Source organism: Egretta garzetta, unplaced genomic scaffold, assembly GCF_000687185.1.
Source record: "Egretta garzetta isolate BGI_Z169 unplaced genomic scaffold, ASM68718v1 scaffold287, whole genome shotgun sequence".
In the NCBI taxonomy this organism is placed as follows: Eukaryota; Metazoa; Chordata; class Aves; order Pelecaniformes; family Ardeidae; genus Egretta; species Egretta garzetta.
In genome coordinates this window covers 4,019,441-4,038,364 of record NW_009260435.1, presented here as the reverse complement: position 1 = coordinate 4,038,364, position 18,924 = coordinate 4,019,441, and the positions used below count along the sequence as shown (strand labels likewise).

At 36.7% G+C, this 18,924-nt stretch overlaps 2 protein-coding genes across 7 annotated transcripts in view; one reads left to right on the top strand and one right to left on the bottom strand.

The window, feature by feature from the left end:
• The first annotated feature begins 51 nt into the window (after nucleotides 1-51).
• IDH3A (isocitrate dehydrogenase (NAD(+)) 3 catalytic subunit alpha) lies at nucleotides 52-14,018 on the top strand. Its single transcript, XM_035899591.1, has 11 exons — nucleotides 52-402; nucleotides 1,840-1,902; nucleotides 3,713-3,796; nucleotides 5,124-5,238; nucleotides 5,810-5,997; nucleotides 6,238-6,371; nucleotides 7,042-7,144; nucleotides 7,223-7,287; nucleotides 8,913-8,997; nucleotides 9,485-9,637; nucleotides 11,575-14,018. Exons 1-11 carry the CDS (start codon nucleotides 385-387, stop codon nucleotides 11,656-11,658), a joined length of 1,092 nt encoding a protein of 363 aa, XP_035755484.1. The 5' UTR covers nucleotides 52-384; the 3' UTR covers nucleotides 11,659-14,018.
• A 71-nt stretch (nucleotides 14,019-14,089) lies between these two features.
• The window catches only part of ACSBG1 (acyl-CoA synthetase bubblegum family member 1), a 44,207-nt gene continuing 39,372 nt past the window's right edge, over nucleotides 14,090-18,924 (bottom strand). For all 6 annotated transcript variants that reach the window (XM_035899587.1, XM_035899589.1, XM_035899588.1 and 3 more), the window contains 3 exons: nucleotides 16,372-16,511; nucleotides 15,085-15,331; nucleotides 14,090-14,404 (listed from right to left, as the gene is read on the bottom strand). In XM_035899587.1, coding sequence (XP_035755480.1) covers nucleotides 14,328-14,404; nucleotides 15,085-15,331; nucleotides 16,372-16,511 — 464 coding nt within the window. In that variant the 3' untranslated portion in view covers nucleotides 14,090-14,327. The remainder of the gene's footprint in view (nucleotides 14,405-15,084; nucleotides 15,332-16,371; nucleotides 16,512-18,924) is intronic.

Sequence of the window (18,924 nt, the reverse complement as noted above, 5' to 3'; positions counted from 1 at the left end):
CCCGCAGACAGGCCCGGGAGCGGGGCAGCATCCGCGGGGCGCGTACGGCTGCGTCGCTGACGAACAGCAAGGGCCAAAGGCGTCGTTCCTGACAAAAACCTGCGGTAGCGGTCACTGCGGAGCCTTCCTGGGGAAGAGAGACAGGCAGGGGGGTTGTCCGGTTGCTTTCTGGGCCCCTACCTGTCCTTTGGGATTTACTGGCTTTGAGCAATTCGAAACGCAGCCGTTATTCCTGGGGCCGTCACGGAGACGCTGCTGCTTTTTGCCTTGGGTAAAAGAAATTTCTTTTGCGCCTTTTAATAATAGCCTGTTGGAGGCTAAGTCATCGAGGAAGCCCCGCTTCACATATCTGCCAAAATATGGAAGAGCTGTCAGGACTTAATCATGGCACATGACTCGAAGGTCAGCATGGATCAATTCTGTTTAGCCTGATTCTCCGCTAGCATTACGGATGTTCAACTTAAGTATAACATGCCAGGCCCATAATTTCTGGCAGGACAGACAGTTTGCTTTCCAGGGCTACTCTGGAATGTGAATGCTGACTCTGTATGTGGGAGCGGTACCATGAGGGCATTTAACGCTTGTGTAGTCAAATTCACCTTTGCATTTATTGCTCTAGCTACTGCCTCAAATATACAGCTTGCTATGGTAAATGCTGCTTGCCTGGTGCAGTGACCTTGTAGTCTCATGTTGGGTTACAAGTAAAAATAAATTCTAGCTTAAATTACTTCTCCCGCAGCATTCATTACAATATATGCAAGAATTATGTGGTTTCTAGTTGTTCCTATTAGTGCTAACATAGCTTGTCCCTTTTGCCATACAGCTACTTTTAAGCATACATGTCAGTAAAGACAGGAGGTAACAAATACCAGTGGTACAGGAGAGGAATACAAATTGTCAAATACGTTGCTGTCTAGCCTGATAGCTGCAGGCGGGGCGCATGCGTGAGTATGGTAGAACTGAAGTAGCGTAAGTCTGTTTACACATAGAAGTCTTCTGACTCTTAAGTCACAGAGGCATGAAAAATCCTAGAGGAGAGTAAAACCGGGAGGCTGTGATTTTTCTGCAGTTATGTTATCGATACTGATACAGCTGGGGATTTTGTCCGTGGTGCTTGGCTCAGGAAGAGCTCGTGCTGAGATACCATCGCAGTTTTGAAGCTTAATGCCAGTTTAGAATATTCAGATTTTAGAAAGTATAATTCTTTGACTATGCTGTGTAGACTCGTTGCCATGGTGAATTTTGTCTTTACAGTGCATTTCAGTTATGCTTTTTAAAAACTGCCAGGCACGCAGAAGGCAACAGTACAAAACCTACAGATGCAAAAGATGGAAGAACAAAATTCATGAAGAAGCGACACTAATGCAAAGTCATTTTGAAAACATTACCTAAAATGTGTAATGATACCGTCCACCCAACTATTAGTGAAAGTGTTTGATTTTTCACTTTGCTTTCTATGAATCTAAATCCCTAGTGTATCGTCTCTTTAGTTACGAGAACCTTATTTCAAATGTGTAGTATGTAAGGACCCAGGTTATTGTGCAGTAGCTTCCCCTCGCCCCCAGGCACAGTAGGAGAGTATGGCGCACTGCAAAGTGCAGCTGTCCTGGGTTTACCTTGTGCTAAGAATACCCGCATGAGGTGTTAGTGCATGGAATGTTGGAGAGCAGTTTGGCAAAGCGCTTAGTTACTCTTGTTTCAACTGGATTTTCATACTAGTTTGAGATAGGAAATTTAAAGCAATAGGATTTTAAAATGCAGATTTGCTGCAATACTGTTAACGTGATAAAATTCCATTTATGTTGTAAAATGGCATCTTTTTGTTTTATATTCTTGCAGGTTTCTCGATTGCTAGGTGCTTTCAAAAACCAAAAACAGGTGACCAGAAGTTTTGGTAGTGCTGTGAGTATGATAGTACCATTTTTTTCTTTTAAGAAGTTTCTCAAGGAAGAGGTTCAGAAATTTACTCTTAGAAGATTGCTGTTATTTTTATGTTCTCAAAAAAATAAGGCCTAAATAAGTGAACATATATGCTCTTAATGCCATGCTGGATTTATATTGGTTAATTACTGTCTTTGGCAATTGCATATTAAAGTGTAAGTGATAATACAAAAGGCTCTAGCAAAATACAGAAGTGGCATGAAGACTTTTCATGGAATATGGACATAAGCCAGCCTCCTGAAACTCATCTGGAAATGGGCAAATACTGGGCAAGCTAGAAAGACTGTTGAGAAGCTTCTAATTTTCTTTATTTTGCAGACTTTCCTCTAAGCACTAGATTTACTTTACTGCTGCTTTTAGAATACCTTGCATCTAAAGTTCTGCCTTTTCAAGGCCCTCCTTAAAGTATTCTAGGCACTGATTGTGTATTTCCTTGTAGATGTTTCACCTTCTTTATGTATATGTGTTTGAAGTGGCCAGGGAGCCTTTTTATGTTCAGTGAAGGTGGCCTTGAAAACTGCTTGGGCAGAAGCAGGGCTCAGCACCACTGCATGCACCCTTAAGCAGGACTTAATTTTAAAGAGAAACTGTGGCTTTTAATTATAAATTTTGTAGAACAGCAGATAGAACAGCTAGAAAAGAAACTGAAAGGTCGCTCATATCTTATACAGTATAAAAAGATTCAGAAGGTGAGGCACCTCCGGTTCTGTTTATACCACATTACTGTTTCAGGGGAAACATCCTGTGGCTCAGGTGGAGTCCTGCTGTGCTGTGAAGCAACAACGCAATGCAGCACAAAACTAATCTTGAAGCATTTCATCAGTTATGTGCTTGCCTAACTGCAGTGTTCTTTTATCTGAGGCTCTGCTTCTTTTGTTGGGCACAGTGAATTTCTTTGGCTCAAATTAGTTAAAAAAATCAGTCTATATATTGAAATTCTCAATATTTTGTGTGGAGAAGGATAGAAACATATGAGTTCATTCTAACTGGGGTTTTGCAAATAATGCTGTATCTGAGCTGCTTTTTTTGTAGGTAATAATGGGCCCTTACAAAACTGTTGGAAATCTTTAAGTAAAACAAACAGAGCTGGGACATGTACAATTAGAATAGTGATCATAATTTTTTTTTTTAATCAAAGTGGAGTGCTTTCTTCCTCTGTTATTCAGTGAGCCTGGGCTGTGCAATTTATTTCATCTGCTTGATGATGGTAAAAGAAGCAACGCTGAGAATATCATGGGAGGAAAACAACTTGGTATTGTTAAAAACGGGTCTGAGATTTTTCAGAAGTCACTTGAGAAGTTTAGATATGCATGAGGTTGTTTTTTTTTTTACAGTGAATGTAGCTTTTCATAAATGTAATCTTTTCTAGCATATGTCAGTATTAATGCAGCATGTTGACAATACCGGAGACATATGGGTAACAGACAGGTTATACTATCTCCTCTCCAAATTTCAAGAAGAAAGCATGGTGAGATCATTCATTTCAAGGAGTACTGAGCTGGAACCTGCCTTTCAGGTTAAACCTCTGTGTTTTGAAATAGGAAGAGATAGTAGGCAGATTTTTAAACGATTCTCTCAAAACTTGTGCATGCTCCCTTTGAAAGCAAGCTACTCATTCTTGCTTCTGACCAACACTGCTATTCTTCATCGTGAGTATTTGGTAACTGAAACTTTCTTTTCTTTTTGAGTAGTTACTTGGTTCCTATAACACATGTTTTCCTCATAGAAAACAAGCATTCATTTGTTGTACTACTGATATTTCTTTACCTAGGTACAAACAGTAACTTTAATCCCAGGGGATGGCATAGGACCTGAGATTTCTGCTGCTGTCATGAAGATCTTTGATGCTGCCAAAGTAAGTCATATGTGTCTTGCTATAAGTGTTGTAAGTTTAACTACAACCATGAGTATTAACTACGTGTATTAAAAATGTTTTATCAAGATCAAGTCATGTTTAAGCTATTAAAACTTCTTGACAATAGAAAGGAAGTATGAAGCTTCAGCAGGGATTACAGTATCAAGGCAGAGTTTGAAACTGGTAGCTGGCGGAGGAGTAAAGAGTTGAGAGCAAATGCTGTGTTTAATTTTTGGAAATATGAACTCGATATATTATGTGAAATCATCTTGTTGATGTAGCAGTCCTCAGCATCTGGTAGAGGATGTTCTTTCATTCATTGTGACTTCCAGTGCAGATGGAAGTGTGTTTGAAAGGACTGGCTTATTCTTAGAAATCAAACTGTGGCGCTGCCAAACACATTCACTTAAGTGATATGAAAAAGAAATATATCCAAGAATTGTTTTACTACCTATCTGAGGATCTTTACCAGAATTTGTCCAGTTTCTTTGAAAGGAAACATGGCTTTTTAGGAAAGATGTGTGTTAAATTGTTCCACGCAACTAACAGTACCAAGTCATATTCCCTTTCTATTCCAACTGACTTAGATTTGGAAAAAGTGAAGTTCTGCTATATGAAAACCTAGTTAGTTTTGGTTGGTTTTGGGGAGTCAAGCAGGAGGTGTGGAAGAGTAAAACCTAAGTTTATGTGTGAGTGCGTGTTTGCAATACTTAATCAGATTTGTTTTATTTTAAAGGGGATTCTCTAGTTAGGCTTAGACTGGTTCTGTTTGCTTATGAAAGCCCTTGTATCTTTTCCTTTACGGTCCTTCCTGATAACATGAAAGGGTGGCAGGCCATCTCCACTTAGAAGATTCCCATGGTGAATGCAAATTCAGAAAGCATTGTGGAACATTTGCAGATTTTCAGTTAGATAACAGATATATATCTATGTTATATACTGTCTTCCAGGCCGTATGGATGATGAGTACTTAATAAATTCAGTTTTCAAATGTCTTGTCTCTTGTATACAAGGAACTCATCGGCTCTAAGAGCTTAAAAGAAGTAGCATGTCTATTGCAGTTCTAATTATTTCTGTGTACATGACACCTCGGGAAATATCTTGTGGTATTCAGGTTTATCATGATAGGTTGCTCATACTATTTCATTTTCACTTAATTATGTTTTTAAAAAATTGTGTATTTTGGAGTTCAAACATCTCTCACTCGTGAGAGAAAAATGGTTAAGGAAGGCCTGGACAAAACTCCTTCCACACCTTTTTGTGAAAGGAAAGATAAAACTTGAAGCAAAAGTCTTGATATTTAAGTTAACAGAGTAAATGTGTTTAGGCTCCTATTCAGTGGGAAGAGAGGAACGTTACAGCTATCCAGGGACCAGGAGGGAAGTGGATGATACCTCCAGATGCCAAAGAATCCATGGACAAAAACAAAATGGGATTAAAAGGTACTTAAGGGTTAATACAAAGATATTAAATACTGTTGTTTTCATTGTGAGTCTGATTTAAAGCCAAAGTCCTTCATCTGTAGCACAATAAAGTGGCTAATTACAGACGACAGCCTGTCAGGTAGCCTTCTGTAATCTTAAAACAGCCCTTCATTTCAAAGCCAGAACTGTCCTACATCTTCTAGGACATATGTTAAAGGCAGGTATTATCACATACCAACCTTTGGACTCTATGCAGAATGCATTTCTAATGCAGTTGATACACAACAGTACGCGATAACTGTATTATTAATGAATAGCATCTTTTTATGTTGTTTTCAGTGAGAACCTTTTGTAAAAACTTCTATTCCATGTAAGGGTTGCAGTTTGGCCTTTAAAGAGCTGATTAATATCACTGTGTAGTACTCTTGAAAGCACAGAGAATTCCCATGGCATTTCAGCATAGGGTTAAATAGGAAGTTGGAGCTCCTGTAAGAGTACCACTTTACCTAGAGTTTCACCTCTAAAATTCGTGGAGGGGTTTATCATCTGATCAGTCTTGTGGGGGTTTTTTTTTGTTTTTTTTCTTCAGGGCCTTTAAAGACCCCAATTGCTGCAGGGCACCCATCAATGAATCTGCTTCTGCGCAAAACCTTTGACCTTTATGCAAATGTACGTCCCTGTGTCTCCATTGAAGGGTACAAAACCCCATATACGGATGTGAATATTGTCACAATTCGAGAGAACACAGAAGGCGAATACAGTGGAATTGAGCACGTGGTATGTTGCTGAAAGTGTGGTGCTTATGGTGGGTTTTCTGTGTTTCATGAATGATAACTTGGCCCATCTCAGTGGCCTGGGTGGAGTTTTTTAAGTTTGCTATCCATAAATTATTTTATAGTAAAATGCATTGTCGAGACTGCCTCACTCAGAATGCTACTACTTTGTTCCAAACTTTCATACTAGTGACTTGAAAAATGAGCTTAGACTTTTACTATCAATGCAACTACTGTCTTTCAGATTGTTGAAGGTGTTGTGCAGAGTATCAAGCTGATCACAGAAGAGGCTAGCAAGCGTATTGCAGAATTTGCTTTTGAGTATGCCAGAAATAACCAGAGAAGCCATGTTACTGCTGTGCACAAGGCAAATATTATGTATGTTGACACTTCTTTTTGAGAAGAACAACATATAGTAATATGCATTTAATTATAAGTATCTTTTTAAATCCTCCTCAAATGTAGAATTTCTGTTGATGCTAGTGGGAGTAAGTAAAATGGACAATAAGTAAAGTAAATGCTTCCTAAGTAAAATGGGCAGTACTGACCCAGTACTCATAGGGCTATAATAATTATGTACTAAGGTTTTTGTTAGTAAGTTTGTAGTAATCCTGTGACTTTCCTTGCAAAGCTCTTACTTTAAACATAGTCTTAAACTGGGAAAATGAACTTACAAACTGTGAATGAAAATGGCTAGTGTTTCCAAGGCATTTTGTACTAAATTGAGTCATAACACGTGATATTATGTGACGCCACCTTCACTAACTCAGTAAGCCTTCAGTAAATTAATGAGAGTAATTCTGAGAATTAATGTATGCCTGTTAAACTGCTGATACAAAAATACTTTGGGAGGAAATGTAAAAGGCGTAACTTCTCTGTCTGTAATATATTTAACATATTTATATTTAACTTAAGGGGTTATTAGTCACAAATTAAGTTTCTCCACTCTTAATATTTTTATTTAATCCTCTGTTGCATGCATTTTTCTTTATCTTCCGTATTGCTTACTTACAATAACGGCAATATTCTGTTGCTTATTTAATTGCAGGAGAATGTCTGATGGGCTTTTCTTGAGAAAATGCAGGGAGGCAGCAGAAAACTGTAAAGATATTAAATTTAATGAAATGTATCTGGATACTGTGTGTCTGAATGTGAGTATTTATAGGTTTCAATTGTGGTAATTTTTTAGTTTAAATTCTTAACCTTAATGAAAATATACTTCTTTCTAGATGGTTCAGGATCCATCACAATTTGATGTGCTTGTTATGCCAAACTTGTATGGTGACATCCTCAGGTATGGAGGTTTTAATTTAAATTAACCCAACATGTAAAATACTGTTATTTTCTGGACAGTTTCTCAGGCTATATGCTAGCCAGATGGGTGATGATTTTATGTGTCCACAGTTTAAAACTTCATAAATCAGACTCTAAATGGGAAGAAAGGATGGTATTATTGCACTTCAATTATTAATGTATTATTGGGAGGGGCTATGTGATGAGAATGTGCTTCTTTTTAAAAAAAAAAGTTTCTGCTTATGGAGGCTATGAATATTGTTCAGATCGGGCAGAAGAGAAATTTCTCCTGATATGTGAAGAATTTAATGGCTTAAATTGTGATAAAGAACACTTAGTTAGATACTGGGGGAAAAACTTTCTAATCTTAAGCACTAAAATAGATTGCGTAAGATGACTATGGGGCCGTGATGTTTCAGCAAGCTAGCCATACAGCGAAATCATTCTGCATAGTCACTGAAGAAGGAAACGTGTGGCCTCTCAATATCCTACCAGTTCTTGTTTTATGTGTTGCATTTTTTCCTTCAAATTAAATTTTGTATTTGAATAACATTAATACTAGAGGTACTTGATGTCTTGAAGGCAAAATCCATCAGTACACACTTTTCATTCTGGAAAATGTTTAAGTAGAGTCTAAATTCAATTAAATATTGCATGTAAAATAATGTATCTTAATCTGCTTTTAAGTGTGAACGTATTGCCAAACACGTTTCTTGGCTTGAATAGGTACAGGAGGAAATCTCTTACCTTGAAGCATTAAATACCTGAAGTGACAAATGTAGACTGTACCCATTTTTTTCCCCAGATTCTATACAACTAAAGCTAATTGGTTTATTTTAGCTTAAACTTAAATATTATTCTGCAAGGCCATCCAAACTTTTCTGCCTCTTAGTCCTTGATTAGCTAATTTATAGGCAATAAAACAGTATGCTAAAATATCAAGAGTTTTAAGAGCCTTGTTTATCAGTATGTTCAGCTTTGAGGGTACTTTTTGCTTTGTCCTTCCCCATGTTAATTTTGGAGGAAACCTAATGCAAATTGCTTATGTCTGATGATCTGCTACTGTCAGACTTGTGACTTAGGGGCTGTTCAGTGAAGAGAGGGGGGAAAGCGAGTCTGGTGTCACTTGGAACATATTCCTTAAACTACATGCAATAAACTTTACAACTACTAGTAATTCATCTACCTGAGCAAAATTCTTCCATGTTTTTTAGAAGGACTTTACATATGATTTTACATATTCCTCTTCAGAGGAAATAAGACTTCTGGATAATTACAAGGAACTTTACATTACAATTTTTGCTAGTTATTGAGACTTCTACAGGTATTTTGTGCTTTGAGTACTTTTTGTTGTGCCTGTGTCTTAATCAGCTTTATTTTAGTATCTGGAACTTCCTTTTAATTTTCCCGTATTAAATTATCTCCTGCTAGTAGTTACAAGGCACTCCTACAAGCAGCTAACAGCATCTATCCTTTCCCAATATTATTCTCGGATGGTGTGGGTATATGAAATAAGTTATTGTTGCAATAAAATTAGTAACAAAATATTTTAATACTTTGCAGACAGGCAACTGTATATGGAAAAACTTGTGCATTTTTCTGTTTCCTTTTTTTTTTCCTTTTCAGTGACTTGTGTGCTGGACTGATTGGGGGTCTTGGAGTAACACCAAGCGGAAACATTGGTGCTAATGGAGTTGCGATTTTTGAATCAGTAAGTTCTTACGCAAGGCATAGAAGTAATAACTACTTTGTCTCAACTTGAGCATCCGAAACTTTTCCATGACATACAATCTGGCTGTCATTTAACTAAGTTCTCTATAAAATTATTTTTCACTGTGAAGATGCTGAAACTTTACCCAGAGAGAGTAGTTAAAGTATGTATTATACATAGGTTTTTGCATGTGCTCTTACTGACACTTTGTTTTCCCCCTTTTTCATAAGATAAAGACCTTCTCTGAAATAGAATTTGAGGGACACAATTGGGAGACACTAGGTAACCTAGTTCCCCCTTTCTGATGCCTTTGAACAGAATTGTTCTGGTCTTTCCTATCTCCTTTCCACTAACCATATCACCGTGAAGTCAGTCCTATTGTAACATGCTTGTGCATGTTTCGGGTTGCTTGCATACATTTGAACTGCCTAGGACATTTTAATCAGCATACTGGCATCATAACAGAGAGGTTCATTTTTATTTCTAGGTTCATGGAACAGCACCAGACATTGCAGGAAAAGACTTGGCAAATCCAACTGCCCTTCTTCTGAGTGCTGTAATGATGTTGCGTCACATGGGACTACACAAACATGCCACAAAAATTGAGACAGCTTGCTTTGATACAATTAAAGATGGAAAGGTAATATGAGGGTGTGCAAATAAATGCAGTGAATTAAAATCACATTCTATTGTAGCAAAAATTAGCTTAAAACATTAACACCAGAACAGTGGATGACCTGCTGTGCTGGCCTGACATATGAGCAGTGCTGCTATCCTTCTCTGATAGTAATTATATTATTTTTGGTGGTATTAAATCTGCCCAGCTCAGTAGTAAGAATATTCTTTATGTCTCAGTAATGCTCAGTCTACGTTTCCACAGCTTTGTTAACTCTAAAAGCTAGAACTGGGTATCTGTTTTTTATGAAGGGGATTAGAGGTTTAAGTATCTAGTGATATTTCACTTGTGAAGTTTATAATGCATACAAAGCACATATATTTACATCTGGATCCTGAAGTGAAGAATGCTTATTTGCCTTTCACAGGCTTAATAATTCACTTCATTTATGGCATTTCAGTCCTGACTGTAATACTTCTGCTCCTATTGTTTCAGGTCAATTCTTTCCTTTTTTCCTCCTAACTGCTTTCACTCTTTTTTGGACTACAAAAGAACAGTTTTTGTCCACTATTTACATTTTCCCTTAAGATAGTATTCGATTTCCCTTTGGCAATAACCATCTCCAGATTCAAGACTCAAATGGGATGTTCCGGGTGGGACTTATGCTCTGAAATCTGACTTGAATTTGTGCTCTTAACCTTATTGGTTCACTCACCTACTTTGACATCTACCTTGTCAAAACATAGCTGGAAAGATCCTGAAGATGGCAGTTAAAGAGGATTACCAGTTAGCTATGCTGGTTCAGTTATCTTGGACAGGAGCATGAGAAGCTGCTTTGTAATTAAAAGTAACAAGCATGCCTAAACAAAAAGCTGTCATCATTTCATAAGTGGTCTGTTTGCAGCTATCTTACTGTGTATAGGAGCCAGTTAAAAAAAAATTCTAAACTTACAAGTGAATAAAGAGGTACTCCTGTAAAGTTCCCATTTACTGCTCTGGAAATGAAATCCTCCATCTGCAGGTCAGTAATTCTACGGAAGATAACATTATGCAAGTTTTGTGACATGGCTACTTGTTTACTAGTTACTTACAATGTTATGGTTATATGCTCACAATGGAGAGATTTTTAAATTGAAAAAAGCATAATGCAGTTAAATGACAAGATCCTGAAATAGTAACCTTTATTGCCTCTCCTGCTTGCTACTTCTCCCTTTCCTCCCTTCCCCATAGCAATTTAATTAAAGATCTCTGTGTGTGTCATGTAAGGGGAAGACTAATGATTTTAAATTATCTCCCAGACTGCTTTCATCTAGCTAGGATGGACAAGCAGCGTTGTCCAATTTTTATTCGATTACTGTTCATGCTGCCAGACAGGAGTTGTACTTGATGAAAAAGTTTCTTTTAACTCTGCATTTTTCCATCTCTTAACTAAACTAAGCAAACTCAAAGAATTGTTAACATGCAGCATTAAGAGCTATGTGTGCTTTTTCTGTGTGGGTTTCCTTAAAAAAAAAAACAAAACAAAAAAAAACCCAAAAACAACCCCCCCCAAAAAACCCAAAACCTTATAGAAGGACCTTTTGCGCTGTGCCTTCATATTTCAATTTTACTTCCAAAGGACAAATCTCTTAATGAAAACTTAAATACTTAACAATTAATTACACTATTATGTGGCCAAGGGACTTTGGCCAAATGTGCTTTCTTGTAGTTAAGATAAAACCATGTTGAAACCTGGTAACATAACACTTGATGATCATACTCAGATTTTCTCTACCTGCTTCAGTCTGCATAGTCCTTATTGATGAAGGCTATATGGGATGCAGAAAAACTTGAACTTCATGTATTCCTTCTCATCCTATTTAGTATCCCTACACAACATATAAGAACAACATTTAGAACTGTTCAGAGACAAGGCTAGCCCCATAAAACATTTCAGTAAGACTATTTTTTCTCTCTTTCAGGTCTTGACAAAAGACTTGGGAGGTGGCGCCAAATGTTCGGAATTCACAGAAGAGATCTGCCGCAGAGTACGGGACACAGACTAAACTTTTCTCATACTACTTGTAATAACTCTGAAAGGATACATCACACAAAGTACATCATATGTAACCTGATACCCATATAGTTTGCTTGTCTCTTCAGAGAACAAACTTTTTAGTTAGGGCCTCTCTGTTAATTAATTTAGTCCAAATGGCTACAAATTATGCTTGTGCCTGCTTTCAGTGGACTTTTCTAAGTGCTTTGTCTTATTTATTTTTTCTATCTGGTGAACATTTTTATGTAAGTGAATTCTTTTACTGCCACTGTAACTGTCTACCATTTTCAATGTGAACCAGAGGTTTTTACTTTCCACAAAGAAAAATTATGCAAATAAACCAGTAACAGAATTAGTGAAATCTAAAAGCACCTTAATGGTTAAAACCTACTTTATTGATCTTACTGAAATTTAAAAGATAGGTTTTCAGCCTAACAATAGCACAAGATGACCTTCATAAACAGAAACGGGTATAAAATAACTTAAAATAGCAATTTCATGTTAAGAGCAATGAAAAAAATACTTTAGATACTGTGGTGATTCATGAAATATAGCCTTGCCCTCTAAGGGCATGAATAAAGAAATACAAATGTGTATTTTAAAAAAAACCCAGAACCATTAACCAGCAAGATGTGAGAACTAATGTTGAAGTAAAATTATTTTTCAAATCTATTTACCAAAATAATTCTTACAAATTTTCCTCTCTGAAACACACTTTACAACAGAGTTATAATGCAAGTAAATTATACAAAATTACTTCTGCCATGTATTGTGAGGGGAAAGCATTAACTTTACGAATTTATACTAATTATTTCATGACTTCTGCTAGAATGCTTTTTGTGTTGTACTTTTATGCATAGTATGTTCAGTGTGTCTTACTGTATTGACTAGTAATTTCATTCTAGAAACTCCGAATGTAAGGGACTAGTCCTAAATGGATTGAGACAGATCAAAGGTTTGGCTCTGGTGCCTATGTTCCAGAAATACATTTCATCCCTATTCAGGGGGATCTGAGGCTATTTTTTGCCCTGCTTACTGAGCTTAATGGGTGCAAAAGCAACTCTTTTCCCTCCCTTCTTCATTGCATACAGGTTGTCATATGAGTCATTCTGATCTGTATGTCTTAAGGTATGCTTCCATTAGTAACCTTACCAGAAAAACATGTATTTTAAAACTCATGACTATAGGACAGGATTATCCCTACTGCCAGAACCAGGTTTCTTAAAGCTTAATTCTATGAACAGATATTACTCCACTTTCTATTGAGACTGTTTAGGCTGGTTGTTTCAGAGATAAAATAAATTTTGAGTAACTTCCTAGTGTCACTCAAAGTAAGCATGCCAGCTTTTTTTGTATAGGCTAACAACATGTTGGAGGAGGGACAACGAGCTTTATTCCTTGTGCATTCTGCTTTTGGTGAATAGGGCAACATTTCTTTCTGTGTTTTACAAGCTGCTGCTTCCTTGTTTCCTTTAGATTAATGTTAAAGAACTTCTGAATTACCATTACGCACAAAATGGGGAAAATAAACTTTTCAAAGTCCTATTGCTTGGGGTTTTTTTACAATTACAGGCTGCTGTCTTGTTGTCTTGGTTCAGCTGATGGTTGGTACTTGCAACAAATCTTAAGTCTGTAAGATGCCTAAGACTGGTAATGGAACTTTCATGGAAATGATACCCTATTCTACAGGACTCTCTTAACTGAGAACAGTGGTTATAGGTTGGCTGCTTGTGTTAGCTGTTACAACTCTGCCAAAGATCACATACTAACAGCAAACCCTTTAGACAACTTTGTCAAGTATGTCCTTCACATAATACGACTGACTGACTTTTTACAAGGAGAAGAAGAAACACAGCTCACATTTTTCAGAATTAATACAATGTGAATATTGAAGCATGCAGGTAGTGTTGCAACACACTGACACATTGCTTCTAAACACCATTGCTTAAAAAAAAATGCTGTAAACAATTTTAAAGAAGTTTCTGTTCTAAACAGCACTTTAATGTGAGAGCTCCTGTATTTGCTACTTCATGTCTTTCAGTCTTAGGGAGTATTCCCTCAACTTTGATTATTTGTTTTTAGGAGAAATAGTAATGCTAATTTCAACATGAATTTATGAAATTATGAGCTGCTGTTTTCACAAAAGTCTGAATTCTAGCCACTGTAGAAATGGAATGTCTTTAGATTCATAAATGTTGTGTTAGTGAACACAAATAAACTCATCTCTGGGAGGGGAAAAAACCCAGCCCTTCTGACTTTTCTTTAATAATTATCTTTATCATAGGAGTGGTATAAGTGTCACTAAGCAGTACTGTTAACTACTGATCTACCAAAATATATCATGAGCTACGGGCAACCTCCTGTAGAACACAAAAAATTCTGTTTCAGTCTAGTGGAATTAATTAGTTATACCTGCTTATACACAAGAGGATGTTTTTAATCATTTAGGGCATAAAGTAAAAACAGTATTAGAAAACAGATACTCTGTAGATGCTTCTGTAAAAAGAGGACACACTATCAGGTGAGTATCAGGAACAACTAAATTGACACAGCAGTTTTCTAGTGGTTCAGTTCAATAGACTACAAAACCAAAACAAGCATAATCTTCGTTAATGCTTTTGATTAGGAAATACTTTCTTTAGGTCACAGATCTTCCTTCATGCTTGGATGAAAGACTTCTTATTCTTCATAGAAGGAGTTTACTTCATTTCTGTATTTCTCAAGTACAGTGAGTCGTTTTAGCTTCATTGTCGGACCTTAAAAGAGGAAGTTACAATAGCAGAAAATAGGAACAAAAATTCCTACACAGTTTGAGCTTTGGTTCCTAAGATTTTCTATTGAAGAGCCTGTTTGGAAGAATAACTCCCACTCTGTAAGTGTAGATATGAGAAGCAAACATGGTATGTAAGATAGCCTCTACATAAGTATGAGGACTTCAAAGGGAGCTGCAGATAACAGAGTGATGACTGACTACTACTACTTTTTTCATTAAAAATAATTTAAAGGATGATATTTTTGAAAGCTTTCAAACAATTCCCAGTTTATTTAAAGAACCCAGTAGTGTGCTTGGGACTTTGCTGTCAGGCTTTCACTGTCTTTTTTTTTTCTTTTTTTTTTTTTGACAAGAAATGTTCAGTACTATTACTGGAAGTTACTAATACTGTAATGCAAAGGAACTAATCAGAATTGATTTTTTTTAATTGCCCAAAGCAATCTGAAATTTAGCTAGAGCTGTACTTGTATATGAGCACAGATTGATAGATATGTACAGAGCAAAAACTCCCATTTTTATTTTTAACACATGCTGCATAACGGTTTTTTCCTTTCCCTCTAGTGGCTGCACCCAGAACTCGTCATACAAAACTGCATTTGAATACTCTCAGATCAGCAGCCTCTTTACTGTGTGTATACCTCAATATAAGTCAGTAACTCTTACCTAGTTCTCCCCCAGAAATGGAAAAATCTCTTGGCAGGACTATCCATTTTTGAATACAGTGAACCCTATTAGCAGCGTTCCTGTTGACTTTGTTGATTCCCTCCTGAATGGCCTGGTAGATCGCCTGGTCTCTTGTAGCTACAATCTCTGATACTTTAGTGGCTTTACTACCAGCCTTCTGGCAGAAGTCTCTAGCTTGCTCAGTGAGAATGTCAGTGGGATCAGACGTATCTGGGTCCAGCATGCTCTAAAATATCAAATGAAGTGAATCATCAACTGCTCACTCGTATAAGGCATTAAATGTGTCTCTGATCAGGTCCTCCCCAACTCGTAAGTATCAAGAAGGCTCAGCATCAACACCCAAACATCCTGTAAGCCTTAAAAAGCAGACAGATGATAGTGCTTTTCCTTCTACTTGGCTACCAAATGCAAATACTTCTGGCTTCTATGCAGATGATGTGAGCAGGCTTAAAACGTGTCAATGAATCAGGCAATAAAGTCCATCAATAGACCTTGAATTTCTACCATATTTTCCAAATTACTCCATTATTACAGGGGAACGTTTAGCTCATCATTAAATTGAATTACTGTGGTGTAATGTAAATAGCTTGAGATAGAAGCATTCTTTGAAGTTAGACTTCTTAAATTAGTATTTCTATCATACCTGTAGATAGGGAGGATCAGTCATAGAGATAACTTGAGAAAAACTAAAGGGTCATTCACTATGGATGTACACAGAACATGAAGTGCAAATGTTTTTGAAAAAAGGTCATTTCTCAGTTGAAGAATATATCGCAGCAAAGCTATTAATTATTTTGTTCTACCTTCATCCTTCTTTTGTGTTACATAAACAGAACAAATTGTAGAGAAATGTTTCTGTTGGAAAGTCTGCTTCTGCTGGAAAGTTTCTGTTAGGAAAATAGTTTTTACCTGTACCAGAAACATTTGTTGTCTTTGCTCGTCTGTAAGAATAAAAGCTATTATTGTGCTCTGCTACAGAGATTTCTTACTGTTTCAACATTCTTTAATTAAAAATTTGCATTTGAATAAAAAAATAGTTATTGTAATTATAGAAGAAACAGCAGTAAACACATACATGTTTAGCAGATCATCTAATCTTAACAAGTCTAGACCATCAGGATTTGGCCTGTAGTTGCTACATATTTTTTTCCCCTCTAACATCCTCCTATCTCATTTTTGGTCTTTTTACAAACAGTTCAAAATGCTATTTGTTTTGCTAGGTGCAGGTATGTAATTTCACTGAAATGAATATTAGAACAGGTGTACCTTTAGGGTAAGCAACATTGACAAAAACTTCTTTTTATCTCCAATCACCATAGCATTACTAACAATTGGAAGTTCTTTTTTAACAGCATCTTCAATTGGAATTGGAGGCACATTTTCACCTCCAGCTGTAATAATCAAATCTAGGCAAAAAAGAAAGGGTATTAGTTGAATTCAAATCAGGTTAATGTCCTAGATCGATCCACTTTTCTTATTCTGACATAAAAAATGAGGGAGATTTTTTTCAAAGACAATGTTTTCAAAAAGAACAAAGCCTATTAATAAATTATCTTCAAAATAAAAATGCTAATACTTTTTCAAATATGTGCTCAAGTTCTCAGTTCTCCCTCGGTATAACATAGTCACTCCAGATGATTTTTACATAATCCACAAACAGGCTAGTTATTCTCAAGGCACTGTTGCATAATCTGGAATTTTTCTGTGAGAAATTATCTCTTCCAAATTAGCATAGGATTCACTCTCTATTTTACTGTTGCTATCTCAACAAAAAGCAAGTTCATTGGTAACATCATGATTAAAACTAATTCTTAAAGCCACCAAGAGGGGTCAGACAAAAACGAAGTTACTACTGCAGGAAGGCTCCCTAAAAGCAATGTGGAAAGAAGGGAGAGAGGAGGGTGAGGAGGGGAAAGTCAAGATCTTAAGAGAGGCAGTCTGCAGTGGAAGTAGTGATTCCTGCCCTACTTTTGACATGAGGGGAATACAATGACAGACTGGAATCCTAATTTTTAAGGTTTGTAAACAGTGGTAGTGATACCTTATTCTATTGATAAATGTGCATTTTTATTTGAATGCATTCATTCTGAAGTACAATACATAGATTCACTGGAATTATTACAAATTTGAGTATTATCTAAGTAAATTCCACCCTTCATTACACTGGTGACTTCTCCCTGCCTCAAGTGATAGACTTTGCAGCATTTCAGAACCCGCCTCAACAAATAATGTGGACAAATGGTATACCAGTCCTTTGTGTAATAAATAATAAAGCTGACTGTATGTATTAAGGATCGGGTTTGGTACCAGATTCCCTGTCAGCAATAAACTTGAAGAATTTAGATGCAATCAAGAGAATACAGCACCCTTCAGCATTCACAGGTTTGGGCCCTACCATCTCTACTGCTCTGTAAGAACTATGAAGAGAAGTAACTTCCAGACTATAGTCAACCTTCTGGTATGGAATAGGCATTGATCTCAAAGTTATTTTTTCCCTAGTCAACACACTGCACACATTTGAGGAAGCACAAGGACTGTTTATAGAATGAGAGACTTCTGTCAAACCACAGATACATACCAAAGTTTGTTGTGTATCCAAACTTGTCTAGGTCTGTTTTTTCCTTTCACTCCCCCCTCCTTCTTCCATAGTCCTGCTTTGGTCTTTGATCCTCTACCAATCTCTCTGGCACTTAGTTTTCATTGTCTAAGATGTCAGCTTTTCCCCAGCTGATTCAGACAACTGTAATAATTGTAATAACTTTTCCCACGCCTCTACAAATACTCACCCTGTATGAACTTCTCTAGCTACATGTTTGTGCTTTGCAGCTCACAAGTCCTAGAACTTGTAAGACCCACAGAACCAAAGGAAGTCCTGTTTCAGTGACTAGAAGAAAAGCTTCTTTACTACCATCTATTAGATTTTACCTTATTTAGACTTGGATTTAAAACTTTAATGAACCTGGACAGTTATTTTAGCCCAGGTAGTATACCTGTCCTGTAATTCAGAGTAATTGTTATTAGCTCAACAATCAAGGAGGATGTAAGTGAAACACAAATGATATGACAGAATGAGGCTAGGAGTTGCTAACTGCTCTGCTAAAGGAAAATGAATCAGATGAGAAAGCAAGTTAAAATCAAGATAGCTGTATTTGGTGCAGCTATTAATAGTATCTACTGAAGTCCTGATTCCTAGCAGGACACTATGTCACCCTATGACAAATTCACTCATCCATGTTATCTCCCTAGTGATTCATCATATATTCTAAGGCAATAGTTAATTTTTAAATCTTCACTTGCATCTTGACTGTGACCAACCCCATTCTCTGAATATGTATTGTGAAAAAAGCTTCCGAGTAAGCAAGTGACCAGCCTTACTCATGTGACACTTCAAGCTATGTACTGTAATAATAGCTAGGTTTATTGCTTCAGCTTTAACTTTCCCTTCTGCTCTCAAGCTTCAATATTTGTCTCTGCAAACACATCACCTAAGGCATCAGAGGAACCTAGTTCTGACCTACAGCAACCACTTTTATGTAACACAGGGCTGTCTCTCGACACTGTCAAAACATTGTAATGTGCAATTAAGACAATTTAGTAAGATTCAAAGGGAGTCTGGACAGCCTAATGGATCATTAGAATTGAAGAAAACACATTAAACCTGCATTATTATTTTAAATTACTAATTATAATTAATACTGAATAAAGGTCTGGGAGATAAAAAGCCTCGTGGTAGAAACTGAATCACATCCACCTATTACAGACCAGATAGAAATCTTTCCTGAACAGGGCACACCATGGAAAGTTTATTTTACCTTCCTA

Excerpts from the sequence above, each read along its gene's own strand:
- IDH3A (XM_035899591.1), top strand. Across the intron at positions 6,372-7,041 it reads GTGCACAAGGCAAATATTAT|GAGAATGTCTGATGGGCTTT; the intron begins GTATGTTGACAC and ends ATTTAATTGCAG. Across the intron at positions 9,638-11,574 it reads ATACAATTAAAGATGGAAAG|GTCTTGACAAAAGACTTGGG; the intron begins GTAATATGAGGG and ends TCTCTCTTTCAG.